This window comes from Muscardinus avellanarius (assembly GCF_963383645.1).
Source record: "Muscardinus avellanarius genome assembly, chromosome: 9".
Taxonomy (NCBI): Eukaryota; Metazoa; Chordata; class Mammalia; order Rodentia; family Gliridae; genus Muscardinus; species Muscardinus avellanarius.
The window spans coordinates 114,309,759-114,329,882 of record NC_137795.1 but is presented as its reverse complement, the minus strand read 5'-3'; the positions used below and the strand labels follow the sequence as shown (position 1 = coordinate 114,329,882).

At 49.9% G+C, this 20,124-nt stretch overlaps 1 protein-coding gene across 1 annotated transcript in view; it reads left to right on the top strand.

The window, feature by feature from the left end:
* PTPRN2 (protein tyrosine phosphatase receptor type N2) overlaps positions 1–20,124 on the top strand; it is a gene marked incomplete at both ends in the record, with an annotated part of 666,019 nt that overhangs the window by 239,749 nt on the left and 406,146 nt on the right. Inside the window, 5 exons of the mRNA XM_080701298.1 lie at positions 2,288–2,390; positions 15,346–15,508; positions 15,942–15,952; positions 16,071–16,136; positions 17,009–17,125. Coding sequence (XP_080557424.1) covers positions 2,288–2,390; positions 15,346–15,508; positions 15,942–15,952; positions 16,071–16,136; positions 17,009–17,125 — 460 coding nt within the window. The remainder of the gene's footprint in view (positions 1–2,287; positions 2,391–15,345; positions 15,509–15,941; positions 15,953–16,070; positions 16,137–17,008; positions 17,126–20,124) is intronic.

Below are 20,124 nucleotides of genomic sequence, written 5' to 3'. Positions count from 1 at the left end.
GCTGCCCTCCCTGGTCATTTTTGATGGGAGACAGCTTTGTCTGGGCTTCCTGTCTGCATCCTGTGGTGTTTCTGGGCTGCTGGCCTCTGTAGGTTGCAGGTATGGGTGTGTGAGACAAAGCTGACCAAGGTGTTCACCCCGCGTCCTTCTTAGTCAGCCACCTTCTCTGCACTCTCTAGGTCTTCCACTTTGTCTGGCAAGGGTTGCTAGCAACCTCCTCCACCTTCCTAGGTGTCCTCTGAGACATCCTTGGGGAGAAGCTCACAGGGGTGTTGCTGCCTGCAGGTCTTTGTTGCTCTCTGAGAGCTCCTTCTTGCCCCCAGTACAGCTGAGTGACGGGCCGGGGCATGCCTCACACAGTATACACTCAGCGCCTCCTCACGCGCTGGCCCGCCGTGGCCCTGGAAGGATGCGCCCTTATCACAGACCCCAGAACTGCGAGAGCTTGGGCTTTTGTGCTCTTTTTATTGAATTTCAGTTATCTTACTTTTATAGATGAATGTTTTTTTCATGGAAATTTCCCTTTGTGCCTTGATTTTCTGTTTCCTGATAAATATTAATATTGAGGTATCCTTGGGGAATGGCAGGTTAAAATATGCTAGGTATTGTGTTAACACTGCTAGTGTTTCTCCCTTTGGAGTACTCCTGGGAATGGACCAGCAACCGCTGCAGAGCATGCTTTCCGTGGAGGGCGTTTTGCGGTTGCTTTTGGTGAGGGCGATGGACAGGGTCATCACTGAGTGCTTAACTGATGCCTGGCGAGGTGGCCATGGCTGTGGGCTGCACTGCCTGCGGCGACCTGGTCTCTGCCTCACACTCTGCAGACAGCTGCTGAGCGTGAGCTGAAGGCCATCTCCCTTGGTCATTATGCTGCTGGCCTTTGGAGACTTGGGGATGTGCCACTGTTTGAGTCTTGCCATCTATAAACTTAAAGCAATTTAGATTCTCACTTAAAAATATTTCAGTGTGCTCACGAAGGCTGATTATATCTACCGAGCATTTCTTTTAATTCCATCCAGAGTATGTATCCTGGACTTCTGCACACACAGGCTCACACACGCACAGAGCCATTCTGATTTGAGGATTTTGGTAATGTGTTTTTGTACAGGCAGGGCATAAAAATATACCTCTGTAATTACATGATATTTAGTGATTAGATAATTACGGATAATTGCATAGGGTAGTTCTAAGTGCGAAAGTGTTACCATAAGATCTAAAATGTACAAATTGCATAATAATTATTCTTGGGAGTTATTTGGTAATTCTGAGCATAATTATCATGTGATCCACAGTGCATGTAATTAATGCATAATCACATGGATTTTGCCTTCATAACTGCTTCACCCTTGTTCCAAAGCTCTTTGTCATAACATTTGAGTGTAAATATAATGTAATTGGCTCCCAGACACAGTACATTAAGCCCACGGTAACTGCTCCACAGGAACAACACCCCTGCTCCATTCTGATGCTTGGCTCTCAAGGGGTGTGGGGTTAGCGGGTGAATTGCCAAGGGTAGCCGGGTGGGCGCATGAGCCCTGGACAATACATGCGCGTTGTGGGTAAGGAGTATCTTCACTGTGATCAGAAACTTCTCCCAGGCATAGATTTCTATCTTCCACACAGGACAAATATCTCTTCCAATGTTGCACGTGGCTTAAGGTTCCTAGTGCCAGTGATACCCAGCATTCCTCCTGCCTAGTTCTAAAAATAATGTAAGCATTTGGGAGGCTGCGACTGGAAGGTTGCAGTTTGTGGCAGCCTCAGCTACTCAGGGAGGCTCCTTGCAACTCAGTGAGACCCTGTTTCAAAATAAAGAATAATTTGGGTTGAGTCCCCAACAAATAATAATGTAGCAAGCCAGGCAGGGTGGCACAGGCCTATGATTCCAGTACTTGGGAGGCTGAGACAGGAGGGTACCTCAGCTATGTAGCAAGACTCAGCAACTTAGTGCAACCCTGTTTCAAAACAGAACAAAAAAATGTAATAATAGAAAAGGTCTGGGGGTGTAGCTTTGAGGTAGAATGCCCCTGGGTTCAATCCCCAGTACTGCAAATATAAATAAATAAACAAACAAACAAACAAATAAATAAATGTAGCAAAGCATGAGCTGTCTGTTTTGGGTGTAGACATTTGAGAAAGTTGGAATTCCTATAAGGATAAGATCTCACAGTAAACCCCAGGGGGAGCCGTGTTTGATGGGAACGCCTCCTGGATGTGAGGCTGGAGTAGAGCAAGCGCTCGGCCAGGCTTCCAATGGATAACTTGAGGTTTGTACTTCTCCCTGCAGGTTTCACGTGGCAGGATGACTACACCCAGCGTGTGATGGCCCAGGAGCTCGCTGACCTCCCCAAAGCCCACCCGCGGCGTCCAGAAGCTTCCGGCCCAGCCAGGTACCGTAGACTTGCCTTGTGTCTCCCTTTTGTGTGGCACCGCCGCACCGTCAGCTCAGTTGTTCTTAGTACAGTGAAGCACTCTCATGTTGGTGGTATAGACGCTTCAGAGCACTGGGATGTCTGCGAGGAAGATGCTGCTCAGGTTTAGCCCATGGCAGAGAGGCGCACCAGGGTGTCCCTGCAATGTGGCCGTCATTGTGATGGAGGGATGTACCAGGGTCCTTTCGTGAGACCTTTGGGGAGATCCCGCATCTTCAGAACCTCAGTGGGTGCAGAGAGGTGCAGACTCTGCTGCTTCTCACTAAGAAATCATGTTCATTGTAGCAAAAAGAGCAGAACCAAGTCACATAAGTGTCATCAAGAAAACGGGATAGTCTGGTGCCTGAGCTGCTGTGTGCAACTCAGGGTCAAAAGCACAGCAGGACCTTTCCTGATGGTTTTCTGAGAGACTACCTTAGAACCACCATCTTCAGCTATAAAAGTAACACAAAAGTCTGGCTATCTGCGTTCATGTTCATACCCATGGAATAGATGGGACAGGTGAGTCCGTGAAGGTCAGTCCAAGTCCCCGCAGGACCTGAGTGAGCCCAGGTAGTGATGGACGATAGCCCGGGCACACGCACACGTGAAGTGGGCTGTGTCTTTGTGCACTGTATACTTGGACACCTGCCTTTAATGCCTCCTTTGCAGAAGAGAACACGTCGTTATTATTTGCAAGAGACTGGGAGGCCATTCTGTAAAACATAACCCTACGCACAACCCCACCTAAGCATGTCCCCTTACGCTGGCCTGTGTCCACTGTCCACTTGGATGAGTTCGGATCCTTTCTGCTGCTCTTTATATGACACTGAGTGTCCATGGTAACTGTCATGTGGACCTGGGACTCCAGCAAGCATGGAAGTGGTTTGGTTGGCTGTCCAGGGACCAAGGGACAGGAAAACTGAGGCTTCTCAGCCAGGAACAGCTCCCAAGGAGTCTTGGGTGGTGAAGGTGCCCAGGAGACGCAGCCACACATTAGTGCTGCAGAGGGGCCCCAGAGGGTCTGTCCCCATGCCATGCAGGCAGCCGCAGAGGCTCACTGCAGCTTTTAAGGTTTTATTTTACTTTTTAAATTTTTTTTATTGGTGCACTGTATTCATACATCATAATGGGATAAAAAAAAACTTTTGTAGACATACATGCACACATCGCCCAGTTAGCCCCTACCTGATCCCCACCCCGTTCCCTCCCCATCCCTCCTTCCCATGCTTGGCTTAGTAGTTGACATCTAGTATTATAGCAATTTATCCAAAATTAACAATGATAATCTCACAGAACAGTTTCATTTGTCTGATACCAAGCTTTTGATGACTTAAAGATAACATTTCAATATTTCTTTTTGCTTTTTTTCTTACCAGAGAATATTTTTTCTTTTTTTTTTTCTGTGAAACTGTCATACATTTATTTATTTTTCAGAAAAAATCTATCCTAATATGGAATATGGACTCTAGATACACAAAACGATCTCAAAAAAGAACAAAGCTAGAAGGTGTATATTTTCTGATTTCAAACCTTATAAAGCTACAATAATTGAAACAGTGTAGTACTGTTCTAAAGGCAGATATATAAACCATTGGAGTTAAATAAAATCCTAGAGATAAATTCTCCCATATATTGTCAAGTTATTTTTGACAAGGTTTCCACGAACATTTGGTGGAAGAAATACTAATCTTTTAACTAAATATTGTTGAAAAATAATAATTACATGAAAAAGAATAAAATTGGACCCTTACCTAACACCATATACAAATATTAACTCAAAATAGATAAAAGACCTAAATATAAATCTTAAGACTATAAACTTTTAGAAGAAAATCTGGGTCATAAAACCTCACAACATTGAAATTGGCAGTGATTTCTTGGATATGATTTCAATGGCACAGGCAACAGAAGGGTAAACAAACTCCATAGAAATTAAAAAATATATTGTATATCCAAAGACAATGTAAACAGAGTTAAAAGTTACTGAAAGAATGGGATAAAATATTTCCAAATGCTATATCTGAAGGTATATTAATATTCCAACTAGAAATCCTAAAAATTAGCAACAATTAAAGCAAACAATACAATTTAGAGATAGGTAAAAGACTAACATAAATAATGAATCTCCACAGATAACCAATCTTAGTTGTCTGTTGGATGGAAAATCCTGTTACTCTGGTTCTGGTGTGTGTTACCTATTTCTTCTTTGTAGTTAATCTCTTTGAGTATTTTCTCTAGTGCTGGTTTTGAAGACATAAGTTCCTTCAGTTTCTGTTTGCCATGGAAGCCTTTTATTTCCCCATCTAATTTGATAGATAGTTTTGCTGGGTAGGAAATTTTTGGCTGGAAATTGTTTTCTTTCAGAGTTTGGAATATGTTACTATAAGCCCTTCTGGCTCTCATGACTTGGTTTGGGAAGTCTGGAGTGATTCTAATTGGTTTGTCTCTGAATATCACTTGGCCCTTTGTTTTTGTTGCCTTTAAGATTCTCAGCCTGGCTTCCACATTGGTCATTTTGACAATTATGTTGCATAGGGATCCTCTTCTCCAATCCTGTCTAAAGGGAGTTCTATAAGTTTCCTGGACCTGTGTATTGACCTCTTGCTCTATGTTTGGAAATTTTTCTGCTATTACTTCCTTGAAGAGATTGTTGATCCCTTTGTTTTCACCTTCTTTTCCCTCCTCTATTCCAATTATTCTTAGGTTAGCTCTCTTAAAATGGGCTCATATTTCTTCAATGTCAGATTCCTGGTGTCAGAATTTTTTTTTTCTAAATTAGAAACTATGCATTCATTTTGGAGTGATCATCTTTTAGGAGCGAGATTCTGTTCTTCATGTGGTCTAATCGGTTGTTTGTACTTTGAATTGAGGCCTTTACTTCATTAATTGCATCCTCTATCTCTTTTTGGCTCTCTCTGAATTCTTTTCGAAACACCTCTATTATTTCTACAGTTATTTTCCTGATTTGATATTCTAGAAATCTCTGAATTTGTGTTTTATCAGGTTCTGAAGTTGTGGGGTTGTGGGCATTCATTGCTCCATTGTTATTCCTCTTTCCCATGATTTCAGAAGTTTGTGCCTTCTCTGGGTCACTACGACTTCACTTAAGGTGTTCTGGATCTCGAGTCTGTGGTATCTCAGTCCCCACTACTCCTTTACTGGGTTGTATTGCAGAGTCAGACCCAGGGAGTCAATCGAGGCTGCTTTAGACCATGGGGGGTGACAGGTTGGGCGTTCTCCTGCAGGGAGTTGTGACTACAGTGTGATATCTCTGCCACCGCCATTCCCTCACTGGGTCAAGTCCCTGGGAGTCAGTACTAGGATTTCTCCTCTAGAGGGTGCAATTTGACTCACGGTTGTTGAGTGTGCTGATGGAGCTGTAGTGGACTTGGTGAATTTGCTGCTGCTGCCACGCCCTCGGCCATGAGTTTGGCGTATTTCTTCTCTGGTTTTGAGCTCCACTCTGAGCCCTGCAGGGTGTGCTGAGCCCAGACTCTGGGAGCTTTAGATGCTCCCTGTGCCGAAAAATCTGCCTAATTCCGCCCGGTTGATCCGCAGTGGCTCACCTCAGCTCACTGTCCGCCACTCCTCTCTGGGCCTGGTGGGCTGTTGAGTGCATTGGTCTGGAGCCGTCCGGTGAATTCGCCACTGCCGCTGGCAGTAAGGCGCTGCTGCCGCATCCTCCACCGTGAGGCTGGCGTATCTCTTCTGTGGCTCTGAGCTCCGTTCTGAGTCCCCCTCCTCTCTGGGGCCTGGTGCTGCAAGGGAAGATGGCGCCCACGCCATGGCTCCGGCTGCAGCACTGCGGTCTGGTTTCTTTCTGGTGTCTCGTTTTTTCAGCCATCTTTTTCTCTGTCCCTTGTATTTACATTTTTTGTTTCTCTGCTGATGGTGTTTTCTGGCTATGAAATGTGCTGATTTTGTGGTAATAGAGATTGGTTGTTAGCAGGGCTCGTAAGCCCCGCTTTTCTTTGTCACCATATTCCCGGAAGTCTAAGGTTTTATTTTGAAATAAAAACTTTGCTTTGCTTGGCATGGTGGTGCACACTTGTAATCCCAGCATTTGGGAGGCTAAGACAGGAGGATCACGGTTCGCAGACAGCCTCAGCTTCTTAGTGAGGCCTTATGCAACTCAGTGAGACCCTGTTTCAAAATAAAGAATAAAAAATAGGGCAGGGGCTGTGGCTTGGAGGTAGAATGCCTGTGGGTTCCATCCCAGACCTGCAAAAAAGAAGAAAAAAAAAAACTTTGCTTTTATTTTCCTTACGCGTGAGATGCAGTTTAGAGGAGCACGCAGATGCGAGTCTTTCTGGTAGGTGTCCTCTGTGCAGCCTCCTCAGTATGGCCAGCATCTGCAGGAAGACCACGCTTGTGTTTTTTCTTTCTTTCAGTAAGGAGTCGTTGAGCTAGTGACTTCCATCTGTCACATCATACGCAAGTCTATGCAGGTCTGTGTCGAGGATGGCAGGGAGAGCCCCTAGCCCCTGCCCCATGCTGGCTTCTCTGTTCTCTGCTGCTGGACATGAACCCCAGGGAGGGTCCGCCAGCTGGGAGCATTGGCGGTATTCCCATGCTCCTGGCCCACCCGGATCCCGGGCTGCGCAGCCTGAATGTCCACTGGGTCCCTCGGGCCTCTGGTTTTGCTGGGTCTGGCCTGGGGGCTGCAGCCCAGCATGGACATAGAAGAGGGAGGTCAGACCTCCTTCAAGCTCCTCAGTCCAGGTGCAGGAGGCTCTGGCTGTTTCCACCAAGTCGTGGAGGTCGCAGCCTCCACCTTGCCCTCTGGGCCTCTCCCGCTCTGACCCTGGTGGTCTCCTAAGGGGTCCCTCTGTTGTCCTCCAGGGCTCCACCACACAGAGACATTCAGCCAAGCAAGAGCCCAGGTACCTGTCTCTGTCCTCATCTACCCTCCTACCGTGACCCCCGTGACCTTGAGTGAATAGTTTTTATTCTTTTCCTAAAAATTCTGGAGGCTTTTCCTTATCATTGAAGTTATCTGCTTCCTGTTACTAATTTTTTAAACACTCTTCCTTTGTAGGTGAGTCTCTTATAACATTTTCATTGGCTTCTGAGATTATCTGAAAAATATGCTCCCAATTTGCAATGTGCGAGTTGGGGAATTGACATCTTTGCAGAAAGCTATGCTTCTCCTGGAGCCTTCCAAGTCCGATAACTCACTGTCATGCATGCTCTTATTATAATTTTAAATTGCCCAGCATATGTGCAGCTATAATCCCTTTACCATTTTAAATTTAAGTTTTCTTTTCACCCATTTAACAAATTTTTTAAAAGTATTCCTTGAATTTTCTTCCTTCTGCTATCCTTAGATTTAGTGCCTTTTCAAAAACTTCTTGAGTTGAACATTTTGTTCACATTTTTACTGTGTGTGTATGTAACTGGGGGTTGAACCCAGGGGCATTCTACCTCTGAGCTAAACCCTCAGCCCTATTTTTATTTTGAAACAAGGTCTCACTAAGTTTCAGAGGGCCTTGCTAAGTAGCTGAGGCTGTCCATGAACCTGCGATCCTCCTGTCTCAGCCTCCCAACCTCTGGGATTACAAGCATGCACCAAAATGCCTGGCTTATTTATTCATTTTTTCAATAACAAAATCACATAGGTGTGTTATTCATTGTTTCTGAGCACAGTTTTGGCTTCTTTCTATAACTTGATAGATTTTCATTTGCTTTCATTCTGGCTTGTTGATACTTGTCATCTGTATCCTTTTGAAATGGTAAATATGTGTAAGATTGTCCTTTTTATATTTATATTCTGTTGTCTTTAAATTTTAACATAGCATTTAATTCTACTTTATTTTAGTAAAAGTTCACCTTTTACTCTTTAGAAGTTTTGGGGTTGTACACCTGTAATCCTGGTACTTGGGAGGCTGAGAGGGGAGGATGGCAGGTTCAAGGCCAGCCTCAGCAACTTAGTGAGACCTTGTTTCAAAATAAGAAAAATGAAAAGATCTGGGGGTATTGCTCAGAAATAGAATGTCCCTGGGTCCAGTCTCCAGGAATACACACATACACACACAAAATTTGGGGGTTTTCTTCATGGCCTGGATATATCATACTTTCACTAATTTTTAGTGCAAGATCAATAAAGATATGTGTACCTGCTCTTCACAGGCTTGATAGGCTGTTGGCGACCTTTACTTACACATGACCTGGTTGCTCAGAAGCATCGGTACCAGACACAGTGCCCTGCGTCGCATGCCTTGTTTACACTGCAACCCTGCAGTGCTCCGAGCGCCCCGTGTGCGGTGTCCCCGGCCTCGCCTCCTGCCGTCCACCCACACCACAGTGCACCTCCTGCCATCTGAAGATGGGACCTTAAACACTTTCATCCTGCTCCATTTTTCTGACTTTGGATTGCCAGTCCTGCTTTCTCTTCATGCTTCTATTAGTCTGGTCTGTTCTTTAGGTCTGGCCCTTGGACGCCTCTGTTTGAAGTGCCACTCTCATAAACATGAGTGGCCTTCCCAGTCACCTCCCTCAGGCGCCCGGCCGGCCGGCCGCCCTACGTGGGTCGCGGTTTGCTTGCTTTTAGCTTCTTCGGGACTTGTAGCTATGTCTTCGTTTAAATTCACGTGTGGTCATCACCCCTGGGTTTTCAGCTATTCTTAAATTTATTTCATTATTAATTCAAGGAGTCCGATGCTCTGATTCTCCCTAGTGAGGGGCCTTTTATGCTTCGGCTGCTCCCTCCGCCCCACTGCTCATGAGCGCTGCGCCCGACCAGGTCTCCCCAGCCTGCCTCCTGCGCCGCACCAGGCAGACATTTGGCCAGTGTTTGTGGAATAAATGAGGGATGGGATGAATGGCCTGCTGGTGCCGTCCAGCGAGGTGTGGGCGATTGTCCGCATTCCATGTGCGCTTCCAGGTCTGTGCCTGGCAGCTTGGCAGGAACCCACGGCCGGCCCTGAAATAGCAGGGGACGTTCTCCACACAAAGCACTTGGTCCCCAGAGCGAACTCTTGCCCCCAGCCAATGGCTCACTCAGGAGCAAAGATGAGCTTCACATTTGGTCTCCTGAACCCCAGCCTGCTCCCAGCTGACCAAGCCAGCTGCCCCCAGCTGGCCTCTCTGCTCCCCTGCGCCTCCCAGGGTGCCTCGATCAGCCTGTGAAAAGGCCGATGGGAAGAGACAGCTGAGAGTAAACAAAGCAGGAGCACAGGAGCAGAGCTGGAGCCCTGGGCGGTTGGACAGGTGTCTGCTGACAGCTGAGACAGGAGCCAGGTCAGGGGCGCCGCTGCGCACCACACAAGCACGGCCCCTTCCTGCTGGGAGGCTGAAGGCTGCCGCGAGAAGCCAGATGCTCAGAACCATTCCTGAGAGGATGGTGAGGTGCAGCCCCCAGGTGCTTCTCCCAGCCAGTTGGTCCCTGATGTGGGCGTTTCTGCTGAGATGTGGTGATGGCTTCCCGTGTCACAGGTGCCGGGGCCCGAGGCAGCACATTTAAGTGCAGAAAGAACAGCGTAGTCCTCCTGCAAAACATTCTCTGCCTTTTAAAGTAGAAAAGGTATTCCTACAAAGTTGTGACCTACTTCAAGCTGCATGACAGGGCAGAAGTCAGTCTGCAAGATAATTACTACAGCAAGGCACAGCGCGAAGACGGACCCGGTCATCGCCTCAACGCAGGTCCCGCGTGTGGGCAAGCACCGGGCTGACAAATGAGCCAATCTGAAGGCACATTTATGAGCTGGGCCTGGATGTATCGATTAGCAATTAGTGAGAAAAACAGACAACATGCCAGACAAGCAAATTGACTCCAGTTAAATCGCACCCTGATAACGTGGGACATGAAATGCTGTCCATTAAAAATGGTCAAGAAAACCGTAGCCGTGATTTGAGACGCAGAGACCTGTGAAATCACCTGATGAATTATCCGCCTGCTTAAGTCTGAGCTAATGTACTTGGAAGAGGCCCTGGAAAGAAAGCCAGGATGGGTTTATCAGCTGAGATAATTAAATACAAAAGGAGGACTTTCAGAAAACCTTGGCTTTAAAAACATTTAGCACACTTGAACATCTTAATGGGTTCCTGTGTACTGTTTCAACACGTGTGCAACGTGTACTGGCCAAGTCAGCGCCCCTCTCCTACTTCTCCATGAAGTGTGTAGCAGGCCTCCGTGCGCCGTCAGCTCCCCGTGGCCTTGGAGCATGGGAACGCGTCCGTCCCGCCTAGCTAACTCTGTCTTGGTTTTAGAGTCAGCCCCTCCATTCCCCACCCGTCCCATCCTCGAGTAATCGCTATTCTACATTCAGGCTGACTTTTTCCCCCCCAGAATCTACAGATGAGAAAGAACATGTGGTACTTGTCTTTATCAGACTTTTTTTCTTAATATAGTGCCCTTCAGGTCTATCTGTTTTACTGAGAATGGCAGGATTTTGTTCCACTTTATGTCTGAGTAATGTTCTGTCATGGACGTATGCTACATTTCCGTTGGCCATACTTTCACTGCTGGGCACCAGGGTCCCTTCTGTCCTAGCTACCGTGAGAAGTGCTATAAGCATGGCCGCACAGGTGCCCTTTGGTATGCTGACTTTATTTCCTCTGATAGACCCAGAAGTGGGACAGCAGGATCCTATGGTAAAACTTGTAGTCTAGAGAGTGCTGTCCATGGCGTCCAGCTCAGGCCATGGTAAGCCATTTCCTATAGGCCCAAGGAAGGCACCACCCCACCCCGCTGCTGTCCTGTGTGCTCTGAGCTACAGGTACGGACAGGCTGTAGACCATGGGTGGATCTCAGTTCCTCTGAAGAGAGCAGCTTTGCTTGTTTAGTTCAGGGTACCCAGAAGAGGGGCCGCTGTGTAACCAGCAGCTTGCTGGGCCCGTGGCCTAGCAGAGAGGCACTGCCTGCTCTCAAAGGCTGCGTGGACTGTCAGGGCAGTGACCAGGCTGGTGGGGACTCTAGACTCAAGCCCAGCAGAACCCCAGCTGGCCAGGGAGAACAGCGTACCTGGGAGCTATGTCCAGGAGACTGCCTGGACAGCAGATGCTTCTGCCCTTAGAAGCTGGTGGGCAGTGGCCTCAGGAGAGCCCTTGGGGACAAGCTGGGCTCGCAGTATCCGTGGCAGAGGCCTCGGGAGTGCTGGCCCTCCAGAGTGAGGGCTGACTCTCCCTTCAGCAGGAGTTGTCTGGCCTCAGACCAGTCTGGGATTGTGTCCTCCAGACCTGGGTGCAGTAATGCTCAGACAGACCCTGCTGTGAGGGCCATTTCTGGAGGTGACACAGCTGTGGGGTGACAACTGTCTTGGGGGTTGCTTAATTCAGGACAAAGTGACATTCTGTGAAATAGCAGATCTTGAGTGTACCATTCAACAATTTTGATGAATGCAAGTGTCTGACTAGCAGGCACACTTAGCAAGAAGTAATGTGTCCATCACCCAGAAGCCTCCTCAGCCACAGTCTCAGCTCTGCTGGCCACTTGGCTCCCGTCACCAGGACTGTCTTCTGTGATCGCAAACACAACAAAGGCATTCAATGGCCCAACTTAACCCTGGGCAGACCGTTTCTGAGGTCTGAAGTATGTGCCGCAGGTCAGAAGTCCATTTTTCTTAACTGGTGGTTGGTGTCAGTTGTGTGCAGATATCTTGACCTGTCCAGCCATCCTCTTGTGATGGGTGTTAGGTGTGTTCTGTTTGGGGCTGGGAAGAATTAAGCTTTGCTCCTACTTCTGGCCAAGATGGAGTGACAGGGATGAATGGTTTCCTTTGCTGCCTGAAGCAAACAGCCCAGTGACGCTGTGGCTGGACCAGGAATGGTAACGGTGGTCAGTGAGTCAGGAAACAAACGGGCCCTCAGAACATAGAGGGAACTTGGGACTGCCAGAGCCAGGAAGTGGGCCTAGAGTTGGAGAAACTGAGGCACCCATTCTAACAGGTCTGAGTGTTGGGGCTGTGAGGGCCGGGCCTGGAGATGCACCGCAGCCCTTGTGAACATTCAGCAGGGGCAGTTGTGGCATGTCTATGAGGTAGACCTATTCTAAATGTGAGATATCTTAGTCAGCATATTTTGCCATAATCCAAAATATCTGACCACCACACAACTCAGAAGGACTATTTATTTTCTCACAGTTCTGGAAATTTCAGCGTTTCATCCATGTCAGGCTGGGTCTGCGGGGCTCAGGACATGGTGGTGGAAGCAGCGAGACGGAGATCAAGGGCCTGCGCTCATACCATGGAGGCCGGAAGCAAGAGAGTGAGCCAGAGGATTCAAAGACAGTCGCTAAGGCCATACCCCAGGGCCCACCTCCCTCAGCCACACCCCACTGCCTAGGTGACCACCCAGCAAATCCATTACAGTGGACTCTCCACTGATGAGATTACAGCCTCCATGACTTGATCACATCAACTCTTGATACACGAACCCTTCAGGGGACATTCTTGATCTAAGCATAACACAGGAACACCAACATCCCAAGGAGCACAGGTGCCATCCCCATCAGACCGAAAGGCTTGGTGTTTACAGAGAGATCACAGCAGAGTGCTCACAGGAGTCTCATCTCTGCAGTGGGAATAACTCATCATAGATTGACAGATTAGTGTCACTTCAGTCCTGCCAAAGTAATCTTAAGAGTAAATCCAAGCCAGGTGTGGTGGTGTCTGCTTGTAACCCCAGCATTTGGGAGGCTGAGACAGGAAGATCGGTTCACAGACAGCTTCAGCTACTTAGTGAGGCCCTCCGCAACTCAGTGAGACGCTGTTTCAAAATAAAGAATAAAAAATAGGGCTGTAGTGTAGCTCAGAGGTAGAATGCCCCTGGGTTCCATCCGCAGTACTGCAAAAAAAAAAAAAAAAAAAAAAAAAGAGTAAACCCAGAAGGATTGAACTGTTCCTGAGAACCTACCAGGATGCCAGAATGGAGTCACAGAAGATTTACAGAAATATAAAAATACCCATCACTCAATTAGAGAAAATTCTCAGTGTGTACTAGGTAGTCCATGATGATCAGACTGAAAAAGGTACAAGAAATGCATCTCAGGAGTTCTACCAGTGTAGACTTGGAAGGACCCAGAGGGTGCAGTGAGGAAGACAGAGCCGGCAGCAAGGTAGACGTGGTGCAGGAGGCTGAGCTGACCTGGGTACACACAGTTCAGACAAGGCGCACCAGCGCAGCTCCCAAAGGCCAAGTCTCCAAGTAAGTGGAGTGAGTCCCAGGAAGTAAGCTAGGAAGAACAGACATATACCTGAAGAAATAGCAGTCAAAATTGTTTTGATGAGATAAAAATGATAACTTGCATGTCTAGGAAGCCTAAGGAGCCCCAAGAAAAAGACACACATGACTAAGAAATGTCACAATGTGCTCAAAACCAGCAACGAAGGGCAACCTTGACAGCATGGGTGGGGAAGGCCAGGCCAGGCCAGGGATGCAGGTGACCCCAGATTCCACTCACAAATAACTCGAGCCCAACAACAGGAACGCACCCAAAACACCGGGAGGGAACAGGAAGCCATGCCAGAACTCTGCCTCCTACAAGGACGTCTTTCGGAGTCAAAGGTGAAGTTAAGATTTGCTCAGAACTGTGGGAGCAGAGAGAACATGCCCCTGGCAGAGCCATGCTGCAGGACCGGGGTGTAGAGGGAGCCCTGGGAGTCTCTGGGAGTGGCCAGCATGCAGATCCCAGGGCTTCTTCCTGCCATTTACACAGTCAGAGACTTGATTGTCTAAGCATGGCGGCAGCGCAGCAGTGCATCGTTGGGTTCCTAGCACAGCTGTGCGTATTGATTATGGCAACACACATCATCACGCAGAGGCTGGCAGGGAGGGTGAGGGCGCTGTTCCAAGGCTCTTGACATGTGTGACGTCACTAGCAGGCATGTTGTGATGAGTTAAACACAGACGCTCATCCTTCAAGGCAATTACTGAGATTGCCAAGCAGCATGGTGGCTAATAAGCCAACGAAAGAAAGAAAATGGAATTGTAGAACTATTCAGCTAATGTCTACATCGGGGGCTCTGGGTGAAGAATGTGGGGAGCCCCAGCACTCCTTCTTCAACTCTGAAAACCTAAAGTCCTCACCTCACACCCCACCCCATGGCTTCTGCCTCCTGCCACCAGCTAGGGTGAGTGCAAATAGCAGGGGCAGCCTGTGCCCGGCCCTCGAGAGGCCCTGTGTCTGCCAGGCTAGGCTGCAGTGCGGGGTTCAGGCCCTGGGGGCCAGGCTGCCTGCCACAGGGAGGTCACTGTCTGAGGCAGTCCCTGAGTTGGAGGGCAGCGGGGCTGAGGAGGCACCTCTCGGGGCTGGTGGCCAGGTGGGGCAGGAGGGAACCGCTTGGCTCTTTTCTTCCTTTACAGGGTAAAAAGGCCCTGGGTGAGTTAAGAACCAAAACCAACCTTTGCGGCTCCTTGGTGGATACCTCCGAGCCATTTCAGCTCTGGATCTGTTAAGTCTTTGCCTCGTATGAGAAGTGTGGCTTATATAAATGGGTTAACCCTGGCTGGAAGATGTATCCTGGTGGAATCTCCTTCCCCATCAGGAGGCATCCTCCAGCCCTCTGGGGAGAGCTGTGTGCAGAGGCCGAGGCCCGAGTGGGCTGGGGAGCTCTGGGTGGTTGAACTGGGGCCCGCCGGCCAGGCAGTGGGAGGAGCCCTCAGTAGGAGGGTGGCGTCCCCCTGCAGACCTCACGGCCAGCCCACCAGCTCCCGTGCTCTCTCCCCTCAATTGCTCAGCTGTGTCTCCCGTTCTTGGCCATCAGGAGCATCATAGGGTGTGCGCTATATGCTGAGCCCTCCTTGGGGACACTGGTCAGCTCCTCACAGGTCTAGGTGACAGGCCGCCAGGGCTCAGGAGGCTCCCAGAGAGATGCAAACTGCGGTGAGGAAGGGTGGCCGCGCTCGTGCGTGGGTGCTCAGTGCTCCTACCCACGTCCAGCAGCTCACCACACAGTATGAGCGTGACTGACACGTGGTTCTCTTTGCTTTTCAGGACGTCACAGCAGGACATTGATAAGGAGCGTCGATATGGCCTGGAGGACAGCGGGGCCCTGGCCAGGAGCCTTCAGCACTACCTACCCTACCTGGGTGTCCTGTCCCAGGCCACGGCCTCCAACACACACCCCCGGATGGGACAGGAGCAACCGCCAGCCCAGGTGACACTTGGAGCCTGCTTGCTAGCGGGCCTCTCTGGGGTGCAGGCATGCTAATGGGCTCTCCTGAGCTCCGGCATTCTGGCTGGCGGGCAGCGTAGTGAAGAGCAAGGGTGCCTGCAAAGTCAGGTCTGCCGAGGAGACAAGCCAGGGAGGTCAGGTCTGCCGTCAGCAGCGCTCTAGAAAAACTCCTGTGACTCCCTCCTCTCTACCGCTAGGCCCCCGCATTGTCCAGTTTTGTGAGGACCTTTGAGGCTAGAGGTCATAGTGCCCACAGCCTCGGGGCTGAGTCTGTTCAGCCCACCCGAGGACATGGGCACCAGACCCACCAGCCCAACTCCCGGGCTGCTCCAGGGCCCTCTGACCTGTCTGTGTCTACCCCGGGCTGGGGCAGGGCCATGTCCTCTGGATCAGGTGATGTGTCTCCCTCCCTCAGGGAGGGCCAGGGTGGGTGTCCATCTCACAGAGTGCAGGGCCAGGGCTCTGGAGCCCACTGAGGCAGGGGGGGGGCAAGGCGATACATTATCCCCCGCAGCCAGTTTCTCACCACCTCCACCTGGACCAGGGCTGCAGCGATGCTGCAGAGCCCTTCCCAGGAGCCCCAGGCAGGTGTGCATGGCCCCCTGCCTGGGTGAGCCTGGTCTTTTTAAATCTATTTTCAAACTGTGGAGCTTGAAGTGTGGATTCATTTACTGATAGCGATTAAGTGTTCTTGATGTGCCAGACACCTTGCTAGAGATCATGAAGGTAAAAATGAATTTCTAATGGTCTTTCCTTGGTAAGCAGTGAGAGGCGAGGTGACCTTCTGGGTTCTGGAACCGGCCAAGCCTTGTTCCTCCACCCAGCACTCTTTGCCTGGGGGAAGCTGCTTAGCGGTTCTGCCCACCATCCTCAGCTGTGAACTGAGATGATGACCCTTACTTCATGAGGATATTCAGGAAAACACAGGTCAAGTCATTGTGACGCTCTCAATTAATGATAGTCATGGTGATTAGTATCAATGTAATCATCCTTTAAAAATAAAGTGAGCATTAGGTTGAAGGTCTGAACACCAGTAGCTGTTTTCTCAGTGGAGTCCTGAGACTGCCAGGACTGGCGTGGTCGGTGCCCCGAGCAGCAGGCACCACGCCAGCCCAGGCTCCACACAGAACAGGCCGTTTCTCTTGACCAGTGGCTTAGCACCCATACGTATTTACCTGCTTCCTCCTCCTGTCTGTCTTGGCGCGCCGCTCCGCTTCCTGCGCTGGGCACCTCTGTGTCTGTGATGGAGACATGCCATCCGGGCCCTAGATGGCAGGCGTGAAGAGTCAGCACCGGACAGGGAGGGCGCCCTCTAGAGATGGTTTATTAAATAAGCGGGAGGGATTCAGAGCTCTAGAGATCAGAGGCGGCAGGACAAAGGAAAGCCGTTGGACTTTCCTGTGAAAGTTAACATCTTTTCCTCAACTTAAAGATGATGTTCACACTGCCCTTTGTCCAAAGCACTCTCCTTATTGGGAACAGAAACAAGGGGGAGGGAGCCTCCGGCTGGGCCGAGAAGCCCACCAGGGGTGTCTGTGTCCTGCAGCGGCAGCCTGGGCGGCCTAGTCTGGACCCAGTGCCCCGCTTCTCTCTGCTTCAGTAATTTTATTAAATCAGCCCTCCTGCCAAAGGGCAAGAGTTAGATTGAAATAGAGCTTACCCACTGGACACACAGAGGCCTGAGGTCACCAGGAGGGGCACTTAGTGGGATCTCCCTTGTCTGCCATGACCTTTTGGCTATAGCAGCCTGACAGCTACAGACTAGTGAGCGTGAGGTAGGGCATCAAGGGCAAAGGACAGTGGGCGTGAGGTAGGCCATCAAGGGCAAAGGACAGCCAGCTGCAAACACTAGGTGGAGCCCTTTGCAAAGCGCCAAGCAGTTCCCCGGTGAGCCTCTGGGAGGCGCTGTGGAGAAGGCCAAGTCAGCCTCAAATGGCGGCTCTGTGGGGAGAGAAGGCCCTTCAGGGTCCAGTGGCGTCTTACCAGTGCTCTCGGCATGCACCCAGAACCAAGAACCTTGAGGTGTCCCAGGAACCTCCAGGTAGGTAAATCGTTCCATGCGGTACTGGTTGGATGCGTGTCTGGCCCAGAGAGGACAGAAAGGCTGCAGCCTGTTACCCTCACCATAGTGTGTACCTCAGTCTCACCTCCCAACAGGTGCGCCCTGACCCCAGGGCCAGGACTCTGACTCCAGTCACAGACTGCTCTTGCGCCGTGCCCACACGGGATGCCACACGGGATGCAGGGCACCTTCAGGAACACGGGAGGGCCAGTGGGCATGTGTGGTGTGATGCATGTGTGTCCACTGGCCCTGGCTCTTCCCTGGTGCGTGGAAAGGGACAGCAGCCACCGCCCATGCCCATGCTCGAGGTGTCCAGCCCCTGCCCCACGGCCAATGCCCCCTGGGGAGCGTGATGGGCAAGCACCCTCCTGCAGGACAGCCCCATTCATGATGTCCATGAGGGCATGTGTGACTAGGGCCACCACAAGCCGCTCTCCCTCACCATACCCAGCATGGCTCAGGATCTGTGGTCATCCTATGTGTCCACATCGGTGCCCTGCTCACAAAATTAGAAAGTGAGCCCTGGGTGGCAGGTTAGGCAGAGGAGTTTTCCTCTGTGTTAAGTGGATGCTTCTCTCTCTCTCTCTCTCTCTCTCTCTCTCTCTCTCTCTCTCTCTCTCTCTCTCTCTCTCTCTCTCTCTCCATATATATATAATTTATTTATAAATGCACAAAACCCAGAACTCATTCCTTTCTCCATCCAGTGTTTAAATGAGGGGAAGGCTCAGCCGTGGGGCTCTGGCCCGCTGGGGATTTGGGCAGCGGTTTGGTCTTCCCCACTCAGGTGGTGCAGCGTCTCAGTTGGAAATTTCAGCTTTGTCTGCAGATGATCTTTCAAGGCACAACCAATTTCCAATGGATTATTTTACAAATCAGGTTTTTCTATGTATCTGTCATCAAAACTCTAACTCTGGTGTGGATAGAGCAGTATTCCGAGTTTATTATCTTCAAGGCTCTCCTCCTGGTTGCTTCATGACAGACGCCAGAGGGAACAGAATTGCGCATGCCTCTGAAATCAAGCCAACCCGCTCGCAGTTCTGACAACTGATGGAGCTCGTATTGACTACTAAATCAAAGTGCTGTTGTTACTCTGGGGCTTTGAGGGTACCTGACTAAGTACTTTATTGGCGACTGTAGCACTGGCTCAGATTCCTTTCTTTCAGTCATTATGTAGAACACTGGGAAGTCCCCACTTGACTGTCATGAAGGAGGTTAAAGCTGAAATCCATTACTTGGCAACACCATTAATTGCTTTATTTCGGAAATATTTAAAAGGCACATTTGGTACACAAGAAACTGTGTTGGGTGCAGGATTAGAAGGATTAAAGTCCTGCCCTGGCGTTTTATGGTCTTACCGGGTAAGAGAGATAATCAGCAAGCAAAGACTAGCGGAGGCAAGCGAGGGGGGACGGCAAGTCCAGGACGCAGGCCGAGGGCGGTGGACCGGAGGACTGTCGAGGGGATGGGCACTGGCCGCACCCATGCCCCCGCCCAGCTGCCAGTGGACCAGAACACCCTGTCTGGAGACCTGTGCCCATTCCCCCAGGACACCCTTGCCTGTGTGATGGCAAAGGCTGGGGAGGAGGCGGCCCAGAGAAACCCTCTCAGGAGCGGCAGGCTTCATGAGTAGCATGGCCCTGCAGAGGCTTGGGACAGGACAGCAGGTGGGAAGAGTTGCTGTGGAGCCCACACGGATTGCACAGTCCACCCCGCTCCAGTGGTTCAGGAAGTGGTGCCTGCCTGCAACTTAAAGAGAAGTCCCGGGTCTCCCCTGGGTCCAGCCCTGTCAAGGAAGGGGACAGATGGAGACCCAGCCACACTGAAGAGCCAGGAGATACAGATGGACTGGAGGGGAGTTCAAACTGCGCAAAAACAGATAACAAGTCTCAAGTACATTCTACCAAAACCAAAGACGTGAAAAGGAAAGCTGTGTAAAGAAACTTGGCGTAGAGTACACAGTGGGACCAAGTCCAGGGGAGTGGGGCGAAGGCCAGTGCGCACAGCATGTCAGGCAGCGTCCACAGAGATGGAGACCGCAGCAGCCACTAAGTGTCCTGTTCATTCAGATGATATGCACTTCTCACTTGAGGGCTGAGACAGGAGGATCGTAGATTCAGGGCCAGGGTGCAACAACAAGAAAGGCTGGGGGTCGAGCTTAATAGCAGAAGGGTCCTGGGTTTAGTCTCCCACCCCAAACACATACAAGATGACATAAAACTTTATGAACTAAGTCACAGCTTCAGGTATGTAAAGAAAAAATTGTAAGAATACTAAAGAGAGACATGTCCAAGTCCACCTCAGTCCTAGAGATGTTTAACTCATCTCAGTAACGGGGTAAACAAGTAGATGAAGTGCCATTGAGGACAGAAGCTTCATCAGCACCATCAATCAGCTGACCTTGTGGAAGTCGTAGATGACACACCCCACATCATCAATGCAGATCCTTTAGTACACTGGATGTTTCCCAAGATAAATCACATGATGGGCCAGAAAATAAATCTCAGTAAATTTTAATAGATTGAAACCATACAAATAG